Below are 14,683 nucleotides of genomic sequence, written 5' to 3' on the forward strand. Positions count from 1 at the left end.
ATCTCTCTCTCACACACACAAACACCCACACACAGACACCCACACACACACACACATGCACGCACACTTGCATGCACATAGAAGTTGGATTGGATATCTCTCCCAGTGGCTTGATAGCAGCTTCTCTGCCACCCACCCCCCATTCCCCCGTTGCCTTGCCCAAACAAGCATGAAGTTTGAATTCCTTCTCCCCCGCCCCTCAGACCTCTGTGTACCTTTTCCAGATGCTTCAGAAAGGGCTTCAGTGCTGCTCTTGCCCCAGATCCTCTGAAGAAGCCCCACACTTCCTTCCTTCTCTTTGAGAAGCACCTTGCAAACAGGGGCAGGCCAGGAGAGAGTACCAGTACAGGGGCGTGGCCATGCCACTGCGCTATGGGTACGCAAACAGACAGCCACTTTCCCAGTATGTGCGTACACCTCTGCACTGGAGGCTTTTAAGAAGAGACTGGATAGTCACGTCTTAAATAGTATAGGCTCTCCTGCTTGAGCAGGGGTTTGGACTAGAAGACCTCCAAAGTCCTTTCCAGCTCTATTCTGAATTTGAATTTTGGTGAAACCTTTGGTGAAAAGCACAAGCTTTTTTTTAACCTCATCTTTTAAATTGTCAATGGACGTTTTTACTAGTAAAGTAAAAACTTTTGTGACAGTTTGTGGCAAGTGGGACAATAAACAGAAGCCTTTTAATAAGATAATACTGCGGTTAGAGAAAGGTGAATTAAAAAGAAAGAATTGTCCAAAAGGTGTTGATACAGAAAGCCAGGAATTAGTCAGGTGGGACTTGCTTACCTGGAGAGACAGAGTGATGACGAGGAGGGCCAATGTGAAAGCCATCATCCCAAATCCGCCCCACAGCAGAACTCTCCGGCCCACGCGGTCAATGATGGAGCTCTAGGGTAAAAGAGATGGTCACTCCAAACAGAAGCTTATCCAAGGAACTTTGCCTCATGCACAGCAGTAGGTGAGTCAGCCTGGCCTGACTTTGTTGCCACCTCCTGCCTTGACTTCTGACTGAAAGACATCTGTCTGGAGGAGCGGATTCCAACCCACCAAGGCCTTGATCCAGCTACTGCCACCCGACTTTTCTCTTGGGACGCTGCTTCCTTGACCCTTTCTCTTTGCAGCTAATTGTACAAAATGAACAAGCAATACATTTGTACTTACGCACAGGATCACGGAGGCAAATTCGCAGAGACCGATGCCCAAAGTGACATAAGGGATGACCAGCTCTTCAAGCCTGGCAGTGCGGAAAACTTCAAAAGCATAGAAGTATATCTGAAAGACACAGCAAGGGGGGGTGGGATCATGGACTGCAGGTTTTCAAGATGAAGGGTTTTGTATATGAAGTGGACAAGAGAGACAGACTTTCAAGCTCCATTGTTGCACTTTGTGCTTGTTTTTAGCTTATTTTGTAATGTGTTATTTATAAATTGTCTGTGCAACAAGATGCTAGCCATTGTCATTGTCATCATCAAGTCTTCCATTTAGGGTTGCAGTTATCTCATGTTGCTGAATGGCAAAGCTGTTCCTCAAGGCTGGTTTTCCTTTTCCTTTTGCCAAACTCTTCATTACAATATAAAACTTGAACATGCCTGAACTCAGAAGTTAGCCACTCACAGCCTACAAGCTTCCCTCTCAGAGCTCTAGAAAATCAACTTGTACCCCGAGAAATCCAAATTGTCCTCTCTGTCTGCCCCCATCTTAATTAGGTATCTATTTTTGTCTCCATCACTTAAGTGATGAATGATCTCCCCAGAGCTGTTTTTCCTGCTTTTCTAACCTCTTGAAGCCTTTTGGTCTGTGGCATCTTGATTAAGAGACACTTAGCGGAATTGCCAGGCAACTGAGACCAGGCTGTTGGACTATTACAGCCCACTAAAACAATCAACAAGCCCATCTCTTATTATAAGCACTATTGGATGGTAGGCAAAGTCTGGGTTATTACTCCCTAACTTTTACCCTAATCCAGCAGCATCAATGGTGCCTTTATCAATTTTGATATGGAGACACAAAAATGGTAACTCCAAAGAATATAGGTACTTTTCTGAAATTGACAGAACTTTCTCAATAATAGATATACTTTGAGAGCTGTATGCAAAAAAATATTCATTTTAATGTATGCTGATTAGTTACATTCAAAGTGACAATAGTTATTCTAAGATTAAATCTACTTTGGATTTCTAAGAACCTCACTATGGGTACAAAATAAAATGCAGATATTACAAAAACATTTTTCAGATCATAACCCAGTGACTTTGATATGGAAGAGGCAGAGTAGAATTTATAGATGGAGGCTAAAAATGGAATTAATAATTAAGGACTAAAAAGAAGCTGAAATAATATTTTGAGATTAATTTAAATAAAGGCATGGAAATAAGGACTTTGTGAGATACAAGTAAGTTTAGGAATGGACAATTTGTACTGCAAAATGGTAAATTAAAAAGATAAAGACCAAAGAAGGAATTTAAAGGGAATAAAAATAAAAGAGGATTGGAAGAGGCGTCCAGAAAGAAAAAAATATCTCACAAAAAAATTAAATTTTCACAAATTTTCCATGTTAACAATTAATGAAATAGAAATAAAAGTGAAATTTGCTACACGGAATAATTTTGAGCTAGCAAATAAGCTGGGAAAATACCTAATTTATAAATGAAAAAGAAGTGAAAAGAAAATATTAAAATTACAAAATGGAAATGCTATGGTAATTGATAATGTAAATATGCAAAAGAGGGGCTCGGCAGCTCAGCAGTTAAAGATGCTGAGTTCCTAGAAAGCTGAAAACCCAGATTCGAAACCTGAGCACCCCATGGCGGGGGTGGTGGTCTTGCCCTAGCTACTGCCCATCTAGTACTTGAAAGGATGCAAATGTGAGTCAATATATCGGTACCACTTCAGTGGGAACGAAACAGCATTCCGTGCCTCTCAGTCAGTGGTGGGTTCCTACCAGTTGGGACCAGTTCAGCTGAACTGGTAGTAGCTTGGCGGCCTGGGTCACTGGAACCGGAAACAATCCAGGCCTGCCACACTCCTGAATTGATTCTCCTGGAGGCACCTACAGCTTGTTTTTTGCTTCTGCGCATGCATAGAGCAATTTTAGTTGTACTGTGCTTGCGCACACAGTGTGCATCAAACATGCACTTGCATGGTGCATCCCTGAGCGAACCAGCAGTAGTCTCTGCTGGAACCTAGCCCTGCCCTCAGTGCATAGTCATGCTGGCCCCATGACCCCAGAAGAGTAAGGTGACCAGACGTCCCAATTTTGGCAGGACAGTCACGATTTTGCACAATTTGTCCCGCATCCCAGGGCGTTCTTAAAAAGTCCCGATTTTTGTGACCAGACCCGGAAGTAAGCCTGACCTGCCCCCAGCCCTGTATAACCGTCCTGGCCGGCCGGTATTTTGTCCCTTCTGTCTCCCCATTCGGGAAGGTCCTTTGCTAGAAGGCAGGTTCTAGGATGCCTGCCGCCACCAAAGGACCTTCCCAGAGTTGCTTTTCTGAGCAATGGGGAGACAGAAGGGATGCAATCTCCTTTCATTCTCCCTCTGCCTCATTCACTCGTTCGGGCAGCAGAGAACGAAAGAAAATCGCATAGCCGAGGACAAAGGAGCCTGCAGCCTCCTTCATTCAAACGTTCAGGCAGCGGGGATTGGGGGGGGCTTTCTCACACACCTTCTTTCTCTGAAGCTGCGCCGGATTCAGCAAACCGGATAGTGCATGCCCTTGGGATTGTGCAACAGCCGAAGAACACGAGGCGAGAATTCAGGTGCTGCACAAGGCCACGGGCACGGCCTACCCTCTTCTCTCTGATAGCCGCCTGGTTAAAAAGGAGGAGGCGACTCCGCTGGTCCGGAGCCCATCCAGGAAGACGAGGAATGCAAGGGGGATCCCTTCCCCTGCAGATGGGCTCCGGACCAGCGGAGCCTCCTCCTCCTTTTTAACCAGGCGGCTATCAGAGAGAAGAGCGCGTGTCCGTGGGCTTATGCAGCAGCCGAAGATCGACTGGTTAAAAAGATCGCCTGGTTAAAAAGGAGGAAGAGGAGGGTCTACTAGTCTGAAGCCCATCTGCAGGGGCAGGGATCTCCCTCATGTTCCTCATCTTCCTCGATGGGCTCCTCCTCCTTTTTAACCAGGTGGCTATCAGAGAGAGGAGGGCAGCGCAAAGGAGGAGCAGAACGGCCTTAATCATGTCGAGCTGTCCAGTCAAAAAACCTTTTCCTTCTGTAGAAAAAAAGGGGGGGGAATTCCAGAGACTGACTGAAAGAGGGAATCCTCAGCCAGGGCACCCTTTACTCCACCACAGCAACCTTTTCAAGCAGGATCAAACTAGTTTGAAAGCCTCACCTTCTACTTCGGCGGGGAAATTCCCTGCCACCCAGGCTCCGTCCCACCGAAAAAATCCCTTTCACCGAAGCTCGAGAGGCAAGCTGATCCTCAGCTGACATTAGAATACCACCTGTCGGCTGTGACCAGGGGGCTTTTGCCAGGTTCGCCTGGTGCACCAGTTGTAGCCCTACCTGGACCGGGAGGCACTTCAAATGGTCACTCATGCTCTCGTCACCTCTAGGCTTGATTACTGTAATGCGCTTTACTTGAGGCTGCCCCTGAAGAGTGTTCGGAGACTACAATTGGTACAGAATGCGGCCACGCGAGTGATATCGGGAATACCTAGGTACACCCATGTCACACCTATCCTTTGCGAGCTGCACTGGCTTCCCATTGGTCTCTGAACGTGATTCAAGGTGCTGGTTATTACCTTTAAAGCCTTACATGGCTTGGGACCTGGATACCTATGGGACCACCTCCTGCCACATACCTCCCAACGACCTATAAGATCTCACAGATTGGACCTCCTTCGGGTACCATCGACCGGGCAATGCTGGTTGGCGACTACTCGGGGGAGGTCTTTCTCTGTAGCTGCCCCAGCCCTGTGGAATGATGTTCCCGCAGAGATCTGGACCCTTCCCACTCTCTCGGCCTTCCTAAAGCCACTAAAACCTGGCTGTTCCGGCAGGCCTGGGGCTGTTGACCCCAAAATACGGTCCAGCACCACTTAGAACAGAGTGCATGGTGTGTTTTTAAATCTATCTTTTCTTTTCTTCTTTTTGATTTATTTGTATTGTTAGCCGCCTGGAGTCCTACGGGATTGGGCGGCATACAAATGTTATTAAACTTTAAACTTTAAACAAGCGCTGCCTCCGCCTGCCAGAATCTCTGGAGAGAACTTTGCAACTAGCTGAGGAGCGGCGAGCAGTGGACTTGAGCGTTTGCACGCATTCAGCCAAGGTCCTGCTGAGCCCTGCTACTTTGGATGACCCAATGGATTTTACGATGGATGTGCACCCCTGGGAGGTATTGAAAAAGGACAGGCAGCTCAGCCTGATCCAGGATGACAGGTGCGACAGCAGCTTACAGACAGACACAGAGAGACACACACAGAGTGAGAAACACACTCACACACACAAACACAAACATACACAGAGGGAGGGAGGAGAGACACAGAGAGAGAGAGAGACAGAGAGGCAGACACACAGAGAGAACGACAGAGAGAGAGATGGAGGGAGGGAGATAGAGGCAAAGTGAAAGACAGAGAGAGGGGGGAGAGAGGCTGAAGGAGTGTTTATGCACAGAAGGGGGTGTAAAAAACTTCAGAGTGAATCCAGGAAGAGATGGAGGACTGGATTTTCACTCCAATTTCTGAGCACCCAGCTGTTAGTGATGGAGGAGGAGGAGGAGGAGGAGGAGGAGGAGGAAGGAAGGGGTTGCATTTTGTCAGGCTGACAGCTCATTCTGTGGCGTTTTAAAAATGTCCCGTTTTTTTTTTAAGCACAAAGGGAAAAATCTGCAAAAAGTCATGGGGAGCTCCTGGGAGTGTTCCTCGCAAAGCATCATGGTCGCAGAGAATGCAAATGAAGGTGGTTATCTCCGCGCCCGGCTCCGTGTCCTTCTATTCAAATCGGAGTCACGCTGAGTCCCATTCAGAGGGCGGAGGGACGCTGTGCTTTTTAATTTTGTTTTACCTATGTTCTCACAACCATGCAAAGGTGGGTTTTGTGCTACAAGGATCTTTCTTTCTTTCTTTCTTTCCCTGTCTGCGGTTCCGATTGCAGTCATCCTTTGCTTTGGATTAAAGCACCGTTTCTCATTCCTTGCAAAACTGGGGAAACGGCAGGGCCGCCTCCCTCCCCCCTTTCCTTGCAGCACCCTCGGTTGCAAAATGTTCCCCTGATTTGGTTTATAAGTTCGCAGCAATGCGATCCAACAAATGTGCTAAGATAAGATAATAAGATCTTCTGACTTTATTTGGTCTCTGCTGCCCCCCCACCCCCAACCTGTTAGCCCTTGGGTTTTGTCCCCTCCCAAGGAGAGAGTGGGAAGGAGAGGAAGGAACGAGGGAGGAGGGAAGGAAAAGAAGAACGGAGGGGGGGAGAAGATGGAAGGAGAAAAGATGGAAGGAAGGAGAAAGAATAGAAGGAAGAAGGAGGAAGGAGAAGGAGGAAGATGGAAGAAGAAAGGAAGGAAGAAAAAGAAGAAGGGAGGGAGGGAGAAAAGAGGGAAGGAGGTAGGAAGAGAAGGGGAAGAGAGGGAAAGAGCAGAAAGACAAAGAGAATGAAGTTGATAGGCAAGAGGAAGGAGGAAGGAAGGAAGAAAGAAAAAGGGAGGGAGAGAGGAAAGAAGAAAAGATGGAACTAGTAAGGAAAGAAGGGAGGGAGGAAAGGGGAAGACAGGGAAAGAGCAGAAAGACAGAGAAGGTGAAGATAGATAGGCAGAAAGAAGGAAGAAGGAAGAAATAGGAAGGAAGGAAGGTGAAAGGATGGAAGGAGGAAGGACCAGAAGTGAAGGGGAAGAGAGAAATGGAAAGAGCAGAAAGACAGAGAAGGTAGATAGGCAAAAGAAAGGAAGCTGAAAGAATGGAAGGGGGAAGGAAGAGAAAAGGAGGAAGGGAGTGAGTGAGGAAAGAAGAGAGGATGGAAGGAGAAAGGATGGAAGAGAGGGAAAGAGCAGAAGACGGATAAGGTGAAGGTAGATAAGAAGAGGAATGAAGGAAGGAAGAAGTGAGGTGTCTCAAGGAGGGGGAAAACATTTAGTGACCAAAGTTACAATGGCATTGAAAAAAGTGACTGATGACCATTTTTCACACTTAGCGACCGTTGCAGCATCCTCATGGTCACGTGATCAAAATTTTGTTTGGGAACATATTCGTATTTATGATGGTTTCAGTGTCCTGGGGTCATTAATAGCCTTTTGTGAGCTTTTGACAAAATATAAAATTTTTAATCTAGTCCGCCCCCCCCCCTCCCCGGTCAATGGTGTCCCTCTTTACCAATCTGAAAATCTGGTCACCTTACAGAAGAGTCTTCAGACAATGCTGACTCCCTAAGAAACAGAGATGACCACCTTTCTCTAGAGTTGGAAACAATTGGACAGGGGAAACCTTTACCTTTAAATATGCAAAAAATGTTCCATCAGTATTATACAAAACTTTACGAAGGAGAATAAATTCCTCTGGCAAAAATAAATATTTAAAGAAATAAAATTTGCCAAAGTGAATGAATAAACAGCTGAGTAATAGACCTATAATAATAACAGAAATCTATGAGAAAAGGCTAAAATAGGGAAAGCTGGCCCAGAAGAATTGCCAGCCTCCTATTATAAATATTTTGAAGATTAACTATTACAACCTATTTAAAAAGATGGCAAATTCTATTCTGGATGGAGGAAGGATACCAGAAAGTTGGACAGATGCAAATATAGCACTAGTTCTTAAAGAAGGCCAAGACCTGATCTTGTTATCATCTTTACTGAAGAACTAGGCAACCCTGCATCTTTAGGTCATTGTCTGGGGGCGATTAAATACCATTATTTAAAAAGTTAGGTTAAAACTAAACTGAAAAGATGTGAAAATATGTTGATCTGAAATAGGTTTTGGGGGTCCTTGGGAAGAAATGGAAATACAAAATATTAGTAATTGTCCCTGGTCCTGTTGAATGCCTTGGGGTTAAAAAAAAGAAGGCTAGAAGGTCTGGACCAAATCGCATAATTCCTCTCTTCTTTCATCTTAACACCACTGCCTATGAATGGAGCGCAAAGAGGAAGGCACAATCCTGTTAGCCTTGTCTGCAAGTAGCAACATCAAAAAAGGGAATGAAAGGTCATTTTCTTAATTGTTTCCAAATAGTATTCTACTCAACTGCACTCAGGCCACAGAGCTGCAAACTTGTGACCAACAGAATGGCGATAAGCAACGGACATCGCAAGCTGGGCTGTCTCACCACTTCCCAGATACTCAAGTTCTTGGAGCCTGCAATGGCCATCTCTTTCAATGCCTCCTCGATTTCCGTTTGCTGATGTCTTTCACCCCAGAGGTCTTTCATTACTATGGGGAAAGGGAGAGAAAAACAATTCAAATATTCATCCCTCACCCCCAAAAAAATCACATTCAGCTGATTCAACAAGAGAAATTTCTGGAGGGTTAAATGCATCATCCATTTGAAATCACTGTGCAGCCACAAGTTCAGCTCACTGTGAATTTAATTGATCCTTATCTAGCACCAATTTGGCTTGACCCTTAGTGTCAGCCTCTGTTTTGCTGCTTGCTTTTCGGCTGCCATTGAAATGGGGAGGGGAGGCATGGTATTTGGGTGTGGGAAATATTCTGTACAGGAAAGACTGTGAGGAGGGAGTTGTTCTTGCCATCTACTGCACATTTGGCAGGGAGAGGAGTTTCCCGCCAAGGCCAACTGTCCGGCATACCAACCTGATGATGATTTTTGAAGATGTCTCCCACATGACACCTGTGGAGTTATTGGATTGGACTATGGGTTGGGGTTACCAAGGGGAGGGGAATGGGTCATACATTGATATCTATGTTTGCGTGCGCTTTTATCTCAGATCCAGCTTTGCTTAGCTACTATCTACTTATAACTAGTAAAAGTACTCTTAACTCTGCAAAATGGAGTTGAGTGGTTTCTTTCTTTGTTATTAAGTGAAGCAGCCTTGACACATAGTAGATCAGATTTTTGTCTATAGGAAGCTGAATAATGCTTAGTGCTTTGAACCCAATTTTTGTTTCTGGTTTCCTGTGCCTGATGTTTATAGTCAGAATTGCAATTGACTTTTGAAATAGCATCATATTAGATCATTTGGACTTTTTAAAAGCATACTTTATATTTGTGGAGATTCTGAATACCTACAGTATTAATCAGATGTTTTTAAAAAAATCATCAAAACCATGATAATATTTTAAAGAAAATATCCTTGTACTTTTTTGTAACTACACATCATCTGGTAAGTAGAGCCCAATATTTGATACTGTGCCAAAATGGGCTTTAGGCTATTCATGGTTTCCAGCAGATTCAATTGCTTATCTTAAGAATTTGGCAAGCTCTGGATGGAGAGGCCCAAAAGACTAGAGAAGAACAAATATCACCTCAATTTTCAAAAGGAGTAGAGAAAACTAACCATACCCCTACCCCCCCCCCCGGAGGGTGGGATGATTCAGTCTCTTAATTTGACTTTCTGGGCTGCAGTTCTTACTCTGTTGAGGTACCCACAGACACTTAACCCAGGTCTCCATTTTCATTTGCAGAGCCCTGTTGCTCCAAACATCGGGGCATTTTCAATACTAAAACTGCTACAAAAATACAATACTTTCATACTTTATATTTTAGCCAGGGGGTAAGAGGGGCAAACAGGAATTGCTTTGCAGCCCCATTGGGGATTTTTCTCTTTCCTGAAAAGCATTCCTGACAAACACTTTCAACTTTCCTCCTTCAAAACATACTCAAGTTTGAGAATAAAATTAAGAGAGATGCTGGAAGAAGGCGGGGCTTAGCAGTGAGAAGACGGACTTTCAAGCTGTTCCTGAATCTCTTTCTATTCCGAAGCATCTAGACGGTTCCTTTTTGGACCCAAGCTGTCCCGAAGAGACAGTGAAAGGTAGGGGAGACCCAGTAGTCCCAGAGACGTTCGCAAAGTCTCTGGGGACCTAGGAAAAACCTTCTTTGCCAGTGACTTCCGGATTAGCCACAAGGCTAATTGAAACTACAGACAGCCCTAAAGAAAGAGAAAGTGTTTCCAGCTGGTAAGAATATTTTATTATTTAGAGAGAAATGGACCGCCTAAAAATTCAAACTAATTTAAATTAAAGAACAGAAGAATCTAGCAGCGATTTTGATCTTTTTAATGGTTTTGGACGGTGGTTATCCTAAATGTTATTCACACGGATAATGGATAGATTACTCCAACATCTCCTCTGATCTTCTGCAAACGGGCTGTAAACCAATTCACTATAATTTGGCTGTTTACATCTTGGCACTTTTATTGCTTGGCTGTATTGGCTTAAGATCTAATAAGATTGTACAGCTTTCAGTCTGCTTTTACTTGCAAATACTTCAGAGCTCTCAAGAAAAAATACTAACTGCATATAAACATGGCGTCTATTCAAGTGTCTATTCAAGTGATTTTTTCAGCACTACAGAAGCTGTCTGACACACAAGATAGAATTCAGAGAAAATTGGATTATTTGGTGTTTTTGGCAACAAAGTACGAGGAAAAAACTGAGAATGTTCTCCAAATACAAAATAAGGATGTCGGAGATAAAGAATCTGAATTTGTTGGTATTTGGGACAATTGGTTTACTTCTGAGGGAGGAAAGAATGGAATGTTTGAAGAGGAGGTAAACGCACAGAAAATTTACTTCAAAAGACAGGGCGCAGGAGGAGTTGGAAGCATTAAAGAATTCATAGTTTATTAAATACCATCTGCAAAACATTTGATACCACTACTGAGAATTAAAGACAAGCTGATAAAGGAAATAAAAAGAGGGCAGCAACATTATATGAGAGGCACTACAGACAAAAAGGTGCAAAGATTTCTTCATATGGACTTGTTCATAAAGATGTTTGGAGAACTGGACCCACGAATGGCAGCAGATATAAGACTGTTCTGTTATTGGAGAGATACAGGTTGATAGATGGAAGAGTATAATTCAAAATTAGCTAAACTTAGTTAAATCCATTTGTAATAGGTATAGTTGAATAACAATTGATAATGATAGTAATGTATACAATGTTTAGTTGCTATGATAAGTAATAATTGGATATGAGAAGGGAAGGTTAGAAATATCTTTGGACTATATATAAAGATTATTAATTACAATAATTATTATTATAAAAAAATAAAATAAAACTATATACAGTTAAATCTTAACTAATAGGGGGAAAATGCTATGATATAGGATATAATTAAATAAAGAAAGGAGAATGATAATAAATTATATACATGGAGGATTAGAAATTAGAAATCTTTGGTATTAAATATTATGGATGTTTAGCTAAAACAGGATATGAGGACTTAATGTTAATGGAGGATTTTATAAATAAGTAAATGAAATGCCAGCATGTGGTTATGGATTGAATTTTTGGTATAGTTAAGGATGAAGGATGTTTAAATAACTGTAGTCAACTAAAAGTGGAGGTATGATGATGTTAATATAGTAAATATTTGAGTTAAGACATTCGAATTAATATGAATTAATGGAAGAGATGCACAAAAACTTTTTGTAACCAGCTGATGTACTTTTTTATAACATATGTATGTTGTGTTTTTTGTGTTTTTTTATCAAATATATAAGTATATATAAAATAGAGAGATACAAAGTGTGTCTGTGGGGGGAAATATAGTTAGGATAGATTAGCAAAGGTAAGGGAATAAGAAATGATACTAAATTATATTTGGGTTGGCAGAAGTACCATCCCAAGGAAACATAAACTGAGATTTAAAATAGACACACCAATAATAGTAGAAAAAGAAAGGGAGAAAGGAGGAGAGAATGAAAGGAAGATGGGGGAAAGAAGAAAGAGGTAAGGAGAGGAGGATGGAAAGGAGAGAAAGAGGAGGAGAGAGGGTAGAAAGGGGAAGAGGAAGAGTAGGAGTAGGAGAAAGGCACCGGAGGAAGGAAGGGGAAGGAGAGGAGGAAGGAGGAAAGTAGAGAAGGGAGGGAGGGAGAAAGGAAAGGGAAAGGAAAGGAAGATGGAAGGGAGAGAAAAGGAAGGAGAGAGGGTAGGAAGGGAAAGATGAAGAGTAGGAGCAAAGGAGAGGTAAGGGAAGAAGGAAGGGGAAGGAAAGGAGGAAGGAAGGAAGTAGAGAAGGGAGAGAGGGTGAAAAGAAAGAGGTAAGGAGAGGAGGATGGAAAGGAGAGAAAGAGGAGGAGAGAGGGTAGGAAGGGGATGAGGAAGAACAGGAGTGGAAGGAAGGTACAGGAAGAAGGAAGGGAAGGGAGAGCAGGAAGGAAGAAAGTAGAGAAGGGAGGAAGGGAGAAAAGAAAGGGAAAATAAGGTGGTGTTATAACAGGAGGAAGGGATGGTAAACAAAGCAACCCAAACTGTATATTATAACTTATTAAATGTATAAGAATGATAAATGTTAAAACACTTGTAACCAAACGACATGCTATATGTGATGATGGGGTTTTTTTCTGTTTTGTTTTTTTGTTTTTGTTTTTTTTTTCATTGTTGTGGGTATGTGTTGTCTATATAACAAAAAAAAATTAAAAAAAATTATAAAGAAAAAAATTAAGAGAGATGCTGCTCATAAACTGCAGTTTTCCCCACAGGAAAAGCAAGTTAGAAATTTTTCTAATTGCCATTATTTTCGGCCTCAGCATCATCAACAACCCAATCCTTCTCTCTCTCTTCATGGTACTTAGTCCCTTTGTCCCTTTTGTGTTTCTTTAAAGCAATTCCTGTTTCTCTGAGTCCTTCTTGCGCCAAAACCGAAGGCAGAAGCCATGGTGTCAGCAGTGCAGAATAAAATGGAACGGTTATTTTTTTTCTTCAAAACTCTTTGGATGCAACCTACAGAATTCTATTTGCCTTTTTTACAGCATGATCACAGTGATGATTCCTAATAATTTTAATCAACAACTGTTAATTGTATTCCACAATATTTTTATTGACATTATTACCAAGCCAGATATGCCCAAAGTCTGTGTATCTGATCTTTGTTATCTCAATGAAACCTATTGGTTTTACTCGACTTGATTTCCATGATTCAAGTTCAAGACAATATATCGACAGTACAGTAATAAGCAGTTCAAGTGAGAAGAAAGCCATCAAAGCAGGGCTGCCCGCCACCACTTAGCCCATAACCTGCGGCTGCTGACAGGTCTCCACTGTTATTGGCCTGGCTGAACTGGTTCATGAATGTGGCAATAGTTGTTTTTTAAGTATCTCTTTTCTGGCTTTATTTATTTCTTCCTTACTCACATCATTCTTATTTATGTATTTATTTATTTGTCACATTTGTATGGCTGCCCTTTTCATGGAAAGTGACTCTGGGTGGCATAGTGGTTAAACGGCCACCTTTAGCTAAGCACAAAGCAGGTTTTCCCACAGAAAAAAATGTGTCACCTTTTCGGCAGGCATCAGCATCCTTCCTTTGTATCAGGAGGTACGGGGGCGACTCTGGGAAGAACGGCAGCAGCAGCAACTGCAGCAGGGCTGGGAAACCACACAGTGCCAGCAGGAGGGGCCACAGGGTCTTGGTGCCTAAAAGGTCTCTGAGGGATGGGGGAGAAAGAAACACTATTGTTCCTTCTGAAGGGGTTGGATGACCAGAGGGAGCCAAAGTTAGGGGGGGGTGAAGCGGGCACCATCTCTTTGACCAAAGAAAGCCAAGTGCCCTTCCCACCATCACAGCCTGAACTGAGGGGAACCCAAAAAGGGAGAGCAGTTTATTCCTCAGAGGGAGTTTTCATATCTGTCTAAAGGAAACAAGAAGACCATCTCTTTCCTTGGCAGAGCAGGTGGGAGAACTGCAGCTGAGGACAGCCAAACTAATTGGTCTTCAATGGGAATGGAGGTTGGGAGGGCAAGAGCTTGTCTGGCTGGATAGGCTCATGGGTGGTGGACTCACCTTAAGCCCAAGATTTGCCCCAGGGCTTTTCCGAGGGAAAAAAATATGGCTGCCGTGGTGGTGGCGAAGCCTCGGAACTTCTTGGGGGAAATTTCGCTGAGATAGGGTCCATGAATATTCAGGCAGAGTCCTTCAAGAGAAGAATCACCAAAATCAAAAGGTCTCCCCCACACACCTATTCTGATTTAGGGGATGCATTTGGTCAGAGGTCGGGCCCTCCTCCCCATCATACCTGCACTGATGCCATAAAGAAAACGGCCCATCAGAATAATTTCAAAAGACCTGGCCATCTTACTGGAACCAATAAGAAGAGCTCCCACAATTATAATAAAATTGCTGCAAATTAAAGTTTTCTTTCTGAAATAAATCACAATCAAGTGTTAGAGACTCCAACCACTGAGTATTTCCCACTGTTGAGTGATTACTCTGTGACTCAAACTAATTTCAAGGCTTTCAGTTCTAATTTAAGATAAAAAGGTGGGGGGGGGAAATGACAACTCTCCCAATTATATAGTCACGGACATCAACATATCTGAGAAAATCTCACAGCTATAAGACAAGGGGCCATCATGAAAACTTCATCTTGAGGAAACTAGAAATTAGCCAGATGCAAGGGGGCATCGCAAAATCCAAACAGACAAACTGCTGTCAGGGGGGGTCTGCAGACCAGAACCATCTTGAAGAGACAGGGGGAAAGAACAGGTTTCTCAGATGACCAAGAGGAACCAGCAAGTTCCTTGGTAGGTCAGAGGAAAACTCTTCGAATCGACAG

At 43.1% G+C, this 14,683-nt stretch overlaps 1 protein-coding gene across 6 annotated transcripts in view; it reads right to left on the reverse strand.

Moving 5' to 3' along the window:
• Positions 1-14,683, reverse strand: part of LOC116517087 (solute carrier family 2, facilitated glucose transporter member 11-like) — a 56,272-nt gene that overhangs the window by 22,869 nt on the left and 18,720 nt on the right. For 5 of the 6 annotated variants that reach the window (XM_032229858.1, XM_032229857.1, XM_032229860.1 and 2 more), the window contains exons 4-9: positions 14,144-14,268; positions 13,912-14,041; positions 13,407-13,555; positions 8,187-8,371; positions 1,162-1,272; positions 787-888 (exon numbers count right to left, since the gene is read on the reverse strand). In XM_032229858.1, coding sequence (XP_032085749.1) covers positions 787-888; positions 1,162-1,272; positions 8,187-8,371; positions 13,407-13,555; positions 13,912-14,041; positions 14,144-14,268 — 802 coding nt within the window. The remainder of the gene's footprint in view (positions 1-786; positions 889-1,161; positions 1,273-8,186; positions 8,372-13,406; positions 13,556-13,911; positions 14,042-14,143; positions 14,269-14,683) is intronic. The other variant, XM_032229859.1, reaches the window with a different exon arrangement.

This window comes from Thamnophis elegans, chromosome 13 (genome assembly GCF_009769535.1).
Source record: "Thamnophis elegans isolate rThaEle1 chromosome 13, rThaEle1.pri, whole genome shotgun sequence".
NCBI lineage: Eukaryota > Metazoa > Chordata > Lepidosauria > Squamata > Colubridae > Thamnophis > Thamnophis elegans.